This window comes from Lissotriton vulgaris, chromosome 6 (assembly GCF_964263255.1).
Source record: "Lissotriton vulgaris chromosome 6, aLisVul1.2, whole genome shotgun sequence".
Taxonomy (NCBI): Eukaryota; Metazoa; Chordata; class Amphibia; order Caudata; family Salamandridae; genus Lissotriton; species Lissotriton vulgaris.
This window is the reverse complement of record NC_141694.1, coordinates 1122829817-1122841857: the sequence shown is the minus strand read 5'-3', so window position 1 is coordinate 1122841857 and position 12041 is coordinate 1122829817. Positions and strand designations below refer to the sequence as shown.

Sequence of the window (12041 nt, the reverse complement as noted above, 5' to 3'; positions counted from 1 at the left end):
TTCGACTGAAAGACTGAAGAATCTCCCTTGGGGTCAAGGAGTGACTCCCTGTTCAAACAGGCACCAAAGAAGCAGCTTTGCCGGTCTGCATTTTCAAGGCTCCCGCCGGATCCCGGAGATTCTGCGACACAGGACACTGACTTCCAGACATCTCTGAAGCTGACACGAGTTCTCAGCAGAGCTGAGACATGTAGCTGACACGAGAGACTTGTGACTGGAACTCCTGGACATTCTGCATTTTTGCGACTGCACCTACTTCCCGAAGTTGTGCATTGAGGTATTTGAAGCCCCTGCCTGAGCACCTTTTGCACCGAAGTACAGAGGGCAGCACTCCACGAGTGACCCGTGAGTCCCCTTTCTTCACCGCAGCTCGAGGCTCCTTCACGGTTCCTAGTCCGTTGGCTAGTGGGCCCCCACGAAGGGCAATCCTTTGTTTCTTGAGCTTTCCTGGTTGCTCCAGACTTACTCTGACTCCCCTCCAAAGGGTGAGTCCCTCAGACCTTGCTGGTCTGCACCGAAGCCAATCTTGTCATCTTGCGTGGGTTGCTGTTGCCAAGGCTTGTTGGGTCCAATCCGGATTCTGATGCTGCTGCACTCGACATCCTTCGTGGAACAGCTTGAATCCAGCTCCTGGTCGTCGTCGACGCCTCCTGGTCCTCGTGGCTGAAGAGTCAAGCTTCACCTACTTCACTTGAAAGCACCTGACATCGGCTGGCATCTTTCTGTCGCCATTCTGGTCACTGACTAGTGACCCAGACTCTGTCCCCTCTGCTTTCAGGTTCTTCACATCTCCGATCCACCCTTTGATCCACCCGGACACTTTTCCTCTGGTTGCCTGCAGCATTTCATCCCAGCTCTCCATAGGAATCGATGAGGAAACCAGACACCAAAAGACACCTATGCACCCGGCTTCCCTGGGTGAGGTAACATGAGTACTCTGGTGCTCCCACGGGTCTTGACTCTCGAAGTGTCCTAGTCTAAAAGGGTTCCATCGTAGTTCACCTCTAAGTAACCTTAATCTTTAAAATTGTAACTTGTTCGTTCTCCATAGAAAGTCAATGGTGATTCGCTGCTGTGTTTAAATCCTGCACACGTCCCCCGTGGATCTCCTGTGTCCCTACCTTGGGTGGTTCCTGGTTGCCCCAGCAGTTCTACAGGCCCTAGGCCTGACTTTTATCCCTCACGTGGTTCTTATACCACTATTTTAGTATATGGTTTGTGAGGCCCCTAGGGCATAACGTATAGTGTGCAACTTATCGAATGCTAATTAAGTTCCTTGTATTGTACTTTGACCTCTGACCGCATAAACAGTCCAGAGGTGTTGTGTTTAGAATAAATACATAAATATGTCATATATACCTGGTGTGGTGTACTTTCATTTGACCATTCAAGAGATTATAGACTGGTAAAACAACTTGCTTAACTCGCCTCTAAGACTTAGCCTGAAGGCAGCTCTCCACAGCTACCACTAGGATACCTTTCTATAAGGTTTACTTCAAACCCACCAGCAATAAGGGTCGTTTGGACTGGTACAAGGTGCCCACTACAATAGTGGACATCTTATGCCAGGCCAACTTCTCACAGAAATCATGAGCTAGGAGAAGGAAGATCCAAGGAAAAGGAGAGGGGCTATGAATTAAGTTTGTTTTTAAAGGCTCCTCTATTAGGCATATAGTAAATCACATATGCTTGCATTTGTTTCCTCGTACGAGGTATCTGAAAGAAACATGTTAGTGATAGATTCCTTACCTTAGAATTACCCCCAGACGTCAGACTGGATCCGGAAAGTTTTTCGTCAGCCGTACCCCTGCCCATCGGTAGGTGTCCTCGTGCGACTCCGCGTACGTCGCTGGCGTCGTCGCTGAGATGATGTCACTGGAGCTACTTAGACGTGCCCACGCGCGCTGACATCAGTTCTTCCTTTTTCCGCGCAAGCAAGCGCAGATCCAGAGAGAGTGGTACCCCAATCACTTTTTGACTGAGTTATTTTTAGGACTTTTGTCTCAGTTTGTTTTGAGTCTTTGACTCCTGGTGTGTAGGGATGCCCGGTTTTAAGTTGTGTGCAGCTTGTCCACGCACGATGTCTGTGACGAACCCGCACCGTGTGTTTCTCTACCGCCTGGGGCGCGACCACGACTTTGAGTCGTGCCCCAAATGCCGGGCCATCGCTCTGAAAACTTTGCAGCAGCGGTCCGGAAAGTTGCTGGAGGCCCAGGAGTCGGCTCAGCGCCGTTCAAGGTCCTGGTCCCGTGGGAGGTCAAGGAACAGGTCGCGGAGCCGCCACCACCACCACCACCATCATTTGTTGAAGTCTTCGCACTCGGGGTCAGGTAAGGCGAAGCACAAGAAGTCAAAGAAGCGCTGTCGCTTTCGCCTTCCCTTAGCCTCTAGCGGAGCGGTCTTCAATCTGTGGGGCGCGACCCCCAGGGGGGTCGTGGAGTCCTGGGAAGGGGGTCGCAGATTCTGCAGAGTGCAGTTCCTGGCATTGGGCTGATCGAGGGTGCTCACGGCGGAGGCCTAATTCACACCAAGGTGTGAAAAACATCAACGCCTCATTAACAAGTAAAAGGTCTTCTAAAGACCTGTCAAGTACGTGGGTGTGACTGTGTGTGTGTCCCTGAAGCTGTTACAGCCGGGCTCACATACACGAGCTGGGGGGAGCTGGGGGGGAGGGGGGGCTGGGGGAGTGGCTGTAGTGTAGCCCTTTGAGTTCAATGGATGTTGCGCACCTGGAGCTGTGGGTCCCGTGACACGTCCCACGCCCCCAGCAGGGAGGCACAGAGATGCCCTCCCATGAGCGGGAAAGAAGAAGGAAGACGACGCAGAGAGATACTGATCCCCCCCCCCCCATGAGAGAGGCACAGAAAAGGTGGGTGGATGAATGATGAGTGGATGGATGGATGAAAGGCTGAAGGATGGATGGATGTGTGAAAAGGTGGGTGGATGAATGGTGAGTGGATGGATGAATGAAAGGGTGGATGGATGAATGATGGATGTATGGATGGAAGGATGAAAGGGTGGATGGATGAAGGATAGATTGGTAAAGGATAGATGTATGACTGGAAAAATGAAAGGGTGGACGGATGAAGGATGGATGAAAGGGTGGATGGATGGATGAATGATGGATGGATGTGTAAAAAGATGGGTGGATGAATAAAGGGTGAATGGATGGATGAATGGATGGATGAAAGGGTGGATGAATGAATGATGGATGTATGTATGTATGGTTGGATGGGAGGATGAAAGGGTGGATGGATATATGAATGGATAAAGGGTTGCATGGAAGAATGATGGATGAATGTGTGAAAAGGTGGGTGGATGAATGATGGGTGGATGGAAGGAAGGGTGGATGGGTAAAGGATGGGTGAATGGATGGATGATGGATGTATGGATGGATGGATGTGTGCAAAGGTGGGTGGATGAATGATGAGTGGATGGATGAATGAAAGGGTGGATGGATGAATGATGGATGTATGGAAGGATAAAAGGGTGGATGGATGAAGGATAGATTGGTGAAGGATAGATGTATGGATGGAAGCATGAAAGGGTGGACGGACGAAGGATGGATGGATGAAAGGGTGGATGGATGAATGATGGATGGATGGATGTGTAAAAAGATGGGTGGATGAATGATGGGTGAATGGATGGATGAAAGGGTGGATGGATGAATGATGGATGTATGGATGGAAGGATGAAAGGGTGGATGGATGAAGGATAGATTGGTGAAGGATAGATGTATGGATGGAAGGATGAAAGGGTGGACGGATGAAGGATGTATGGATGGATGTGTGAAAAGGAGGGGGGGATGAATGATGGGTAGATGGATGGATGAAAGGGTGGGTGGATGGATGGATGAAAGGGTGGATGGATGGATGAATGATGGATGTATGGATGGGAGGATGAAAGGGTGAATGGATAAAGGATGGATGTATGGATGGGAAGATGAAAGGGTGGATGGATGTATGAATGGATAAAAGGTTGCATGGATGAATGTGTGAAAAGGTGGGTGGATGAATGATGGGTGGATGGAAGGAAGGATGGATGGGTAAAGGATGGATGTATGGATGGAAGGATGAAAGGGTGGATGGATTAAGGATGGATGTATGGATGGAAGGATGAAAGGGTGGATGGATGGATGTGTGAAAGTGTGGGTGGATGAATGATGGAGGGATGTGATGAGGTCTAACAGGTGCATTTATGGTTGTCAAAAGTTGATGATGAGGAGTACCAGTTTCTAGAAACTTTTGTCGGAAGGGGGTCCTTACGCCTAAAAAGGTTTTACAAGGGGGTCTCGGCATCAAAAAGAATGAAGACCTCTGCTCTAGCGTGACATGGCTGAGGGTGCGGGTGGTGCCACCACCTGCGCAGTTGCCGATGGCCTACCCGCCCTTCCCGGGTCTGTCGATGACTCCGGCCCAGCTACAGGACTTCCTGTCAGCCATGGCCTGCCTTTGTGGCTCATTGGGCCTCGCCAGAAAGCCTTCGGGCCCCGCAGGTCCAAATGGGGGTCCTCGCTCTGTCGTCACCGGCTCCGACCATGACGTCGACGATGACTCCTGTCTCGGCAACGCGAGACCCACTTGGATCCATGCATGTATCCCAGCCAATGTCGGGTGAAATCATGCGACCTACATCGACCGGCATCGGCTGGATCCATGGCTGACGCCGTCACCAGGCTTCCACCCCGACATGGAGACTGCGCTGGACCGGTGTCGATCGACGCCAATACTGGCGCCAATAGGGAATTTCTATACCTTTCTCCATCCGCCTCCCTCTTTTCCGCCTGTCCGGGAGGTTGGGGGGGAAGGGGAGGACTGGGGAGGGTCTGAGGACCCTCGCGCAGCCCAGTGCAAGTTAGACCCGGACTGGGAAGAGGATTTGGAGGATGCAAGTGACATGGATTTTACTCCGGAACCTAGCTCACTGTCTCCTTCTACCGTGGCTACGGAGGAGGGTGGCACATATTCTGTGGTGTTGCATAGAGCAGCCGAGGCGCTCCAACTCGAGCTCCCTACGGTGGCTGTCAGTACTAACCTACAGACAGAAGTGCTCTGGCCAGTGACTTCCTCTACGGAGCCACTGCTGCCCTTTAATGATGCACTTTCAGACGTTCTTTTGGGTACCTGGTCCAGGCCCAACACAGGGGGCTCCTGTGGATAGGAACGTGGCCCGACGCGATTGCCCAGCCTCAGGCGACACCATTTTTCTCTCCCAACACCCGACCCCTGCGAGCTTGGTTGTCCAAGCCTCTGCGACCCGAAGCGCATTCCCTTCCGCACCTCCAGATAGGGAATCCAAGAAACTGGAATAGTTTGAAAAGAAACCGTTTACTTCAGCCAGTTAAGGGCTGCGGTCTGTGAACACCGCATGCCTCTTGGGCCATTAATCCCATTCTGTGTGGGACACTGTTGCGCAGGTGCTGCCTCCGTGTCCGGAAGAGGCACGGACGGTGCTCTCCCAAGCTATTGCTGAGGGTAGAAATGCAGCCAAGTTCACAATTTGTTGTGGCCTTGACACCGTCGACTCGCTGGGCAGGGCGATTTCCATGACAGTGGCGCTACGCCGCCATGCCTGGCTAAGGACAACTGGCTTTTCCGGGGATGTCCAGAACACTTTGATGGACATAGCCTTTGAATGCACCCGCCTTTTTGGCGACAAAGCAGGCTGTGTGTTGAGGTTTGAGGACTCGCAGGCTACGGCAAAGTCCTTAGGTCTCTCGGCCACGCGCACTCCTTCCGTTACTGCTTTTCGCTCCCTTCGTGGCCAAGGAAGGGGCGGCCAAACAAGTTTATTTCAGAGCCACAGGCCTGCGCAGTAACAGTTTAGGCGCACCCTCGGACGTGGGACCCGCTGAGGTGGGTCAAGGGGCCAGCGGGCGAGTCAGTCCACCTCCTCCCCTACCGCCACTGCCTCCAAACCTTCCTAGTCCAGTGTTTCAGTGTTTCAGGCCCACCAAACGCCAGTGGGTGGCATGATTCGCCATCACCTCCCCCACTGGAGCACCATCACCTCCAACAGGTGGGTTCTTCAGATAGTGCGACGGAGCTACTCCCTCCCCTTCGAGACTACCCCTCCAGCCATGCCACCTCAGTTCCCCGCATGTTGGGGATGACTTGGCACTTCTTCAGCAGGAAGTTACGACCCTCTTGGCCAAGGGGGCCATCAAGCGCTTTCCGACGCCAGAAGTAGTTTGTGGTTGTTACTCCCACTACTTTCTGGTTCCAAAGAAGGAAAAGGGCCTGCGTCCTATCTTAGACCTTCGGAACGTCAATCGCTTTCTCCGGAAGGAGAAGTTCAAGATGCTCACACTTGCTCAGGTCTTGTCTGCCCTAGACCTGCAAAACTGGCTGGTAGCGTTGGACTTGCAGGACTTTATTTTCATATCCCTGTCCTGCTGACACACTGGTGTTACCTGCGGTTCACGGGAGGCCACGAGCATTTACAGCTTACTGTGCTCCCTTTTGGCCTTACCAGCACCCCTCGGGTATTCACGAAGGTGATGGCGGTGGGCGCAGCTCATCTGCTCAGATCAGCGGTTTCAGTCTTCCCCCTAACTCGACGACTGGCTGTTGAAGGCGGGCTCGCCCCAGGCCGTTGCCTCCCACCTTCAGATTACGGCAGACCTCCTGCATTTGCTGAGGTTCTCCATCAACGTGCCGAAGTCGCACCTGATTCCCTCGTAGAAGCTCCTTTTCATTGGAGCAGTTCTGGGCCCTGCACAGTTTCGGGTTTATCCTCCGGAACATCGAGTCAGGGCATTCAGGCTATGATTCAGAACTTTCAGCCTTTGTCCTGGGTTCCGGTCAGGATGACTTTGAGGCTGCTGGGCCTTATGGCCTCCTGCTGACCACTCATGCCAGATGGCATATGCGGGCTCTGCAGTAGGACCTGAAGTTCCAGTGAGCGCAGCATCAAGGGGACCAGTCCGAGTATGATCAGATCTGGGAAGGCACTGCGCAACAGTTGCAGTGGTGGCTCACAAACCAACGTTGGACCAGCTGCAGATCCCTCTCCCTTCCCCAACTGGAGCACACAGTGGTGATGGATGCGTCCCTCCTAGGATGTGGCGGCCACATGGGAGAGGAGGAGATCAGAGGCCTCTGGTCTCCGGCGGAGTCCTGGCTCCATATCAGCCTTCTGGAGCTCTGGGCGATCCTACTTGCACTGATAGCATTCCTTCCCTCTGTTAAAGGGAGAGTGGTGCAGGTGTTTACAGACAACCCCACCGCCATGGGGTATTGCAACAAGCAAGGCGGGGTGGGGTCATGGACCGTATGTCAGGAGGCTCTGTCTCTCTGGACATGGTTGGAACATCAAGGCATTTCCTTGACTGTTCAGCACTTGACAGGTTCTTTGAACGCCAAGGTGGACAAACTCAAACTCAGCCGCAGGTGCATGATGGATCACGAATTGCGTCTTCACTCGGAGGTGGCGCAAGGTCTCCTTCGACAGCGGGGAGAGCCTTGATTAGATCTTTTCGCCACCGAAGTGAACGTGCAATGTCATCACTTCTGCGCTATGGCGTTTTCAAGGCGGCACTCGCTCGATGACTCTTTTCGCCACGAGTAGAACTGCTGTCTATTGTACGCCTTCCCGCCTATACCACTGCTACCCAGAGTGCTGAAGAAGATCAGGCGTGACCGGGCACAAGTCATTCTTGTGGCCCCCGCCTGGGCTCGAAGAGTTTGGTATCCCGAGCTTCTCAGTATGAGCATGGATCCCCCATCTGACTGCCTCTTTGGGAGGATCTTCTGTCGCAGCAGCAGTGGACGGTCCTCTACCGGAACCTGTCCAGCCTCCACCTACATGCGTGGAGATTGAGCGGCGACAGTTGATTCATTTTGACTTGCCTCCTGAAGTCTGTGATATCATTCTGCCAGCCAGGTGTCCCTCCACTAAATCGGTAAACGCCTGCAGGTGGAACAAATTTGTGGCATGGTAACACAAAGCCTGTGGATCCCCTTTCTGCCCCTCTTTCAGAAGTCCCTTCATTCCTTCTTTCTCTGGCTCAGCAGGGCTCTGCTCTGGGCACTATTAAGGGCTATTGTTCTGCAATTTCAGCCTTTCTCAGGCTCCCTGATCAGCCCTCTCTTTTCAAGTCCCTTGTTGTGAATAGATTTCTCAAAGGCAATTCTCACCTTTTCCCTCCAATTCCATTTGTGATGCCGCAGTGGAACTTGAATCTGGTTCTTACCTATTTGATGTGCGCTCCCTTTGAGCCGCTTCACAACTGTCCTGTTCATTTATTGACTATAAAGACTGCTTTCCTAGTTGCCATCACCTCCGTTAGGCGCGTGAGTGAGCTCCAGGCTCTTACATGTAAGCTTCCTTTTCTGTCGTTCTATCCGGACAAGGTTGTGCTTCGCACTCGTTCTTCCTTCTTGCCAAAGGTTGTCACTGCCTTCCACATCGGGCAAACTATCACCTCGCCCACTTTTTTTCCGCCACTGCACCCTACCAGAGAGGAAGAGAGGCTCCGCCGCCTGGACTCAAAACGTGCGCCCTCATTTTACCTGAATCGCACACAACAGTTCCGGGTGGATAACCAGCTCTTTGTTGGCTACGTGGGCGCCAAGAAAGGCCGGGCGGTACACAAGAGGACTGTACCGCTGGGTTGTCTTGTGTATCAAGGCCTGTTATTCTCTAGCTAAAAAGGAACCTCCGACAGGGTATCGCGCCCATTCTGTCTGGGTGACAGCTGCTACTACTGCATTGGGACGTGGTGTCCCCCTGCAAGACATCTGTCAGGCAGCCACTTGGGCCTCGCTGCACACTTTTACTAAGCACTATTGCCTTGACAGTTCAGTCTGGAGAGACTGCTTCTTTGGCCGTTCTCTTCTCCGTGACTTTATGGTGTGATCTTTGTTCGCAGACCCGCCACCGGGGTTGGTATTGCTGGGTATTTATTCTAAGGTAAGGAATATATCACTAACGTGTTTCTTTTCAGATGACCTAATGTTTCTTACAGATATATTGTTACCGAAGGTAAGTAACTTGTTCTTTAACTCTAAAGGCTCAAACCATTTTTGTGGTCTCAAACTGGTGAGTAAACTTATTTACTGGACACCAAATGATTTGATGTCGGTTTTATTATAGAAGATCGTCTGTATTCAAATGATGAACAATGTCTTTCTTTCTCGCTCCTCCTTCAGGAGATAATGATGACTAAGTATGAAATGTCTAAACAGCAGTGACATTACTAGCAACGAGTCCAAAAAGAGCCGCACAATGAAATCCACTTCTAAGCTGCATGTGGATCTTCCGGATTCTGGTACTGCGCTGGAGATTGCATCGAAGATACTCTTCAAGGACCTGAACATTTTCACATTTGGTCCAGAACATTGTTTCCATTTCGTTATCCAAGAAGGATATTCACAAGCTTTGTTGAAAGTGTTATTTATTTGTTAAACTACATTCTTGGTTTTGTCTTTCTCATGGACAATACAATGACTACATTCTCTAAATAATGTATGTGGTGGGTTTTGCACAGACTCTGTGTCTTCTTTGTGCTAATGTGCAGTTTTGAAGGAATTTGCTTACAAATGCACTATTGAAGGATTTTTTTTTGTTGCAATAATGTAAGGGACTTCAATGATACTTTTGTGTTTGAAATTGTTTTACCCTCATATAAATGTGAACATGGAGCTGACCTTGTTTTTAACAAACATGACTCAAATCTTACTTTGTAATTGACGAGTTTTAATTGGTAATGTGTAAGTATTGTGAAATCCACAGCGCTTTTATCCAATGTATTAAATACCGGAAAGTATGGTGGTTTGGAAGGCAAATTTAAATATTATCGAATAGTGAGCCAATACAACATATTACCAAAGAATACTACTCCCTACTTATGCCGAATTGGTCATAATTTTTAATAAATATGCCCATTTTTGCTAGATTAGATTTTTGTCTCTGGTTTTAAGGCTTGTGGGAGTGGGCAGTAACATCCTTCTTTCCACTTAAAGCTTTCTGTCAATTCGATGAAGAGAGAGATGAGCTGTCAGCTGCGCTTTGTTCTAACAGTGGCATCTGTTCTTTCAACCCTGTTTCTTTCCTATCATTTTGTTTTTGGGCAGGCAAGGCTGCTGCTGGACGTAGAGGGACTTTATTGTTAGGGTTCTTACTTAGCCATAGGTTGTCTTCCAACCTCCCTGTTGAGGGCATCCAGCTGATCCTCCCTCTTCGCTGACCCCTGGGATGACCCAATCCTAAGTATGTGACCAAAAGGAGGATGGTCTTTAGCAGCCCCAAGATTGTGAGATGTCACTGTTTGCAGTATGTATCAGCCATATGTAACCACACGACAGTGCCGATGATCCATCCCAAAAAAAACACTTCCTTCAGACTTGTAACCTTCTCTGAGCCTCTAAATTAGAATGGGTGCCATGTCTGTGTATTGGGGGTATTGGAGCTTCTTCCAAAGTCTTCCTATTAACTCTGTACTTCTCGGGGAGAAAACTCCTCCATGTATCTGAGAAAATGGTTTAAAATATATTTAGTGTGGTGCAGCATGTACAGTCAGATACTTTCAGTTTACTTCCGCTTCTATGTATGAGAATAGTGACCTAGAGTTGATCTATAGTCACACAAGTGTGAGCAGCAATGAGATGGGAATTCCCAGGTGTGTCCACTTCTATGATTGTAGTGAATGGGGGATTTTTTAAAACTATAACCCTAATCTGCATTTTAACTTGCCAATTGTTTTTCTCCTTATAGTATTGATCTGCATTGATGTATTAATGAGTAGTATGCAGTTGATACTCGGCGTCCGTCAGTTGTTGGTATAGCAAGTGCTGGTTGTCCCTTGGCATAAGCTTCATGGTAATTGGCTCTTATTAGCTAGGTGCAATCCATTGGCTTACAGGTACTTGGCAAGCTTCTTTCTGTATATCGTGTTCTTTACTACTCGAGGCATCCAAGTGCATCCCTATGACTAGTCAACTTAAGATCCTTCAGAGAATTATCAAAGGGGTGGCACGTTTCCTACCTGCCCTTATTTTCCAAATATATTCTAGTAGGTACAGTGCTCAGTACTTTTCATACCCAGTCAATCAAGTGTTCTCTTTCACGTTTAAATTCTGCCATGTTTCTACAGACGTAATCCGATGCCTCTTGTTGAATGGCCTTTCACAGTTATGGAATTTTATTTAGTTAAATATACAAAGGCAGATATGGTCTAACACATCGCCTATATTCTGTTAGAGGAAGAGCAACATTTGGACTCGATCTACTAACAGGCTTGGCTGCTTAAAACCCAATTGTTTAATTGTTGTTACCCCCTGCAATTTTTGCCTTCACTCTACCTGTTTTGCTAAATTTGTTTTTGTTGGCTTTAGGACTCTGGCACGGGTAAGCACTGGTAAAGTGCTTGTGCTCTCCCTTTTCACCATAGTCAAATTTTGTTTACACCTAATTGACATATTTAATTTTCTTGTAAATCCCTAGTAAAGTGGTGCTTGATGTACCCAGGGCCTGTAAATTAAATGCTAATGATGGACCAGCAGCACTTATTGTACAACCCACTTAAGTAGCCTTTTGAGCATGTCTCATGTGGCTACATAATGGAGCCACTCATGCCACTACAATGAGTGAAGTATTATGTGAAGTCATAAGCCGTGCATTGCGGAGCGTAAGTTAAAGTTCGCTAAAGTAATTATAACTGGTGAATTTCTATGGTTTTGTACATGTGAAATCTCAGCGTAACTATAAGACCTTGTTACCTTTGATTCTTTTTTTTTTTCTCAGCAGTGGCTCTCATCTCTCCATAACCCCTCTCTCATACGTATTTCATTTTTCTATAGCACCTCTCATACCAGTGTAGGGTGTTAGAACACTTTGCATTGCACACATACAGAGATAATGAATTCAAATGTATTTCTACCCAAACAACCTTTTTTATTTTTTATTTTTTGCAGCATCAGGGTATATAAAGACCGGGAAAAATACATAATGAACTAGCTTGTTTCATGCAGTTTGCATGCAGCTCTTTGATGGCAGGTTATAGCTCACTGTGCTAGAATATGATTGTAACGTATGTACTG

At 49.0% G+C, this 12041-nt stretch overlaps 1 protein-coding gene across 1 annotated transcript in view; it reads left to right on the top strand.

Annotated features, from left to right (window-relative positions):
• Positions 1–9681, top strand: part of TMEM87B (transmembrane protein 87B) — a 317565-nt gene extending 307884 nt beyond the window's left edge. Inside the window, exon 21 of the mRNA XM_086927209.1 lies at positions 9153–9681. Within this exon, the coding sequence (XP_086783335.1) occupies positions 9153–9194 (42 nt within the window). The 3' untranslated portion in view covers positions 9195–9681. The remainder of the gene's footprint in view (positions 1–9152) is intronic.
• Positions 9682–12041: the final 2360 nt, after the last annotated feature.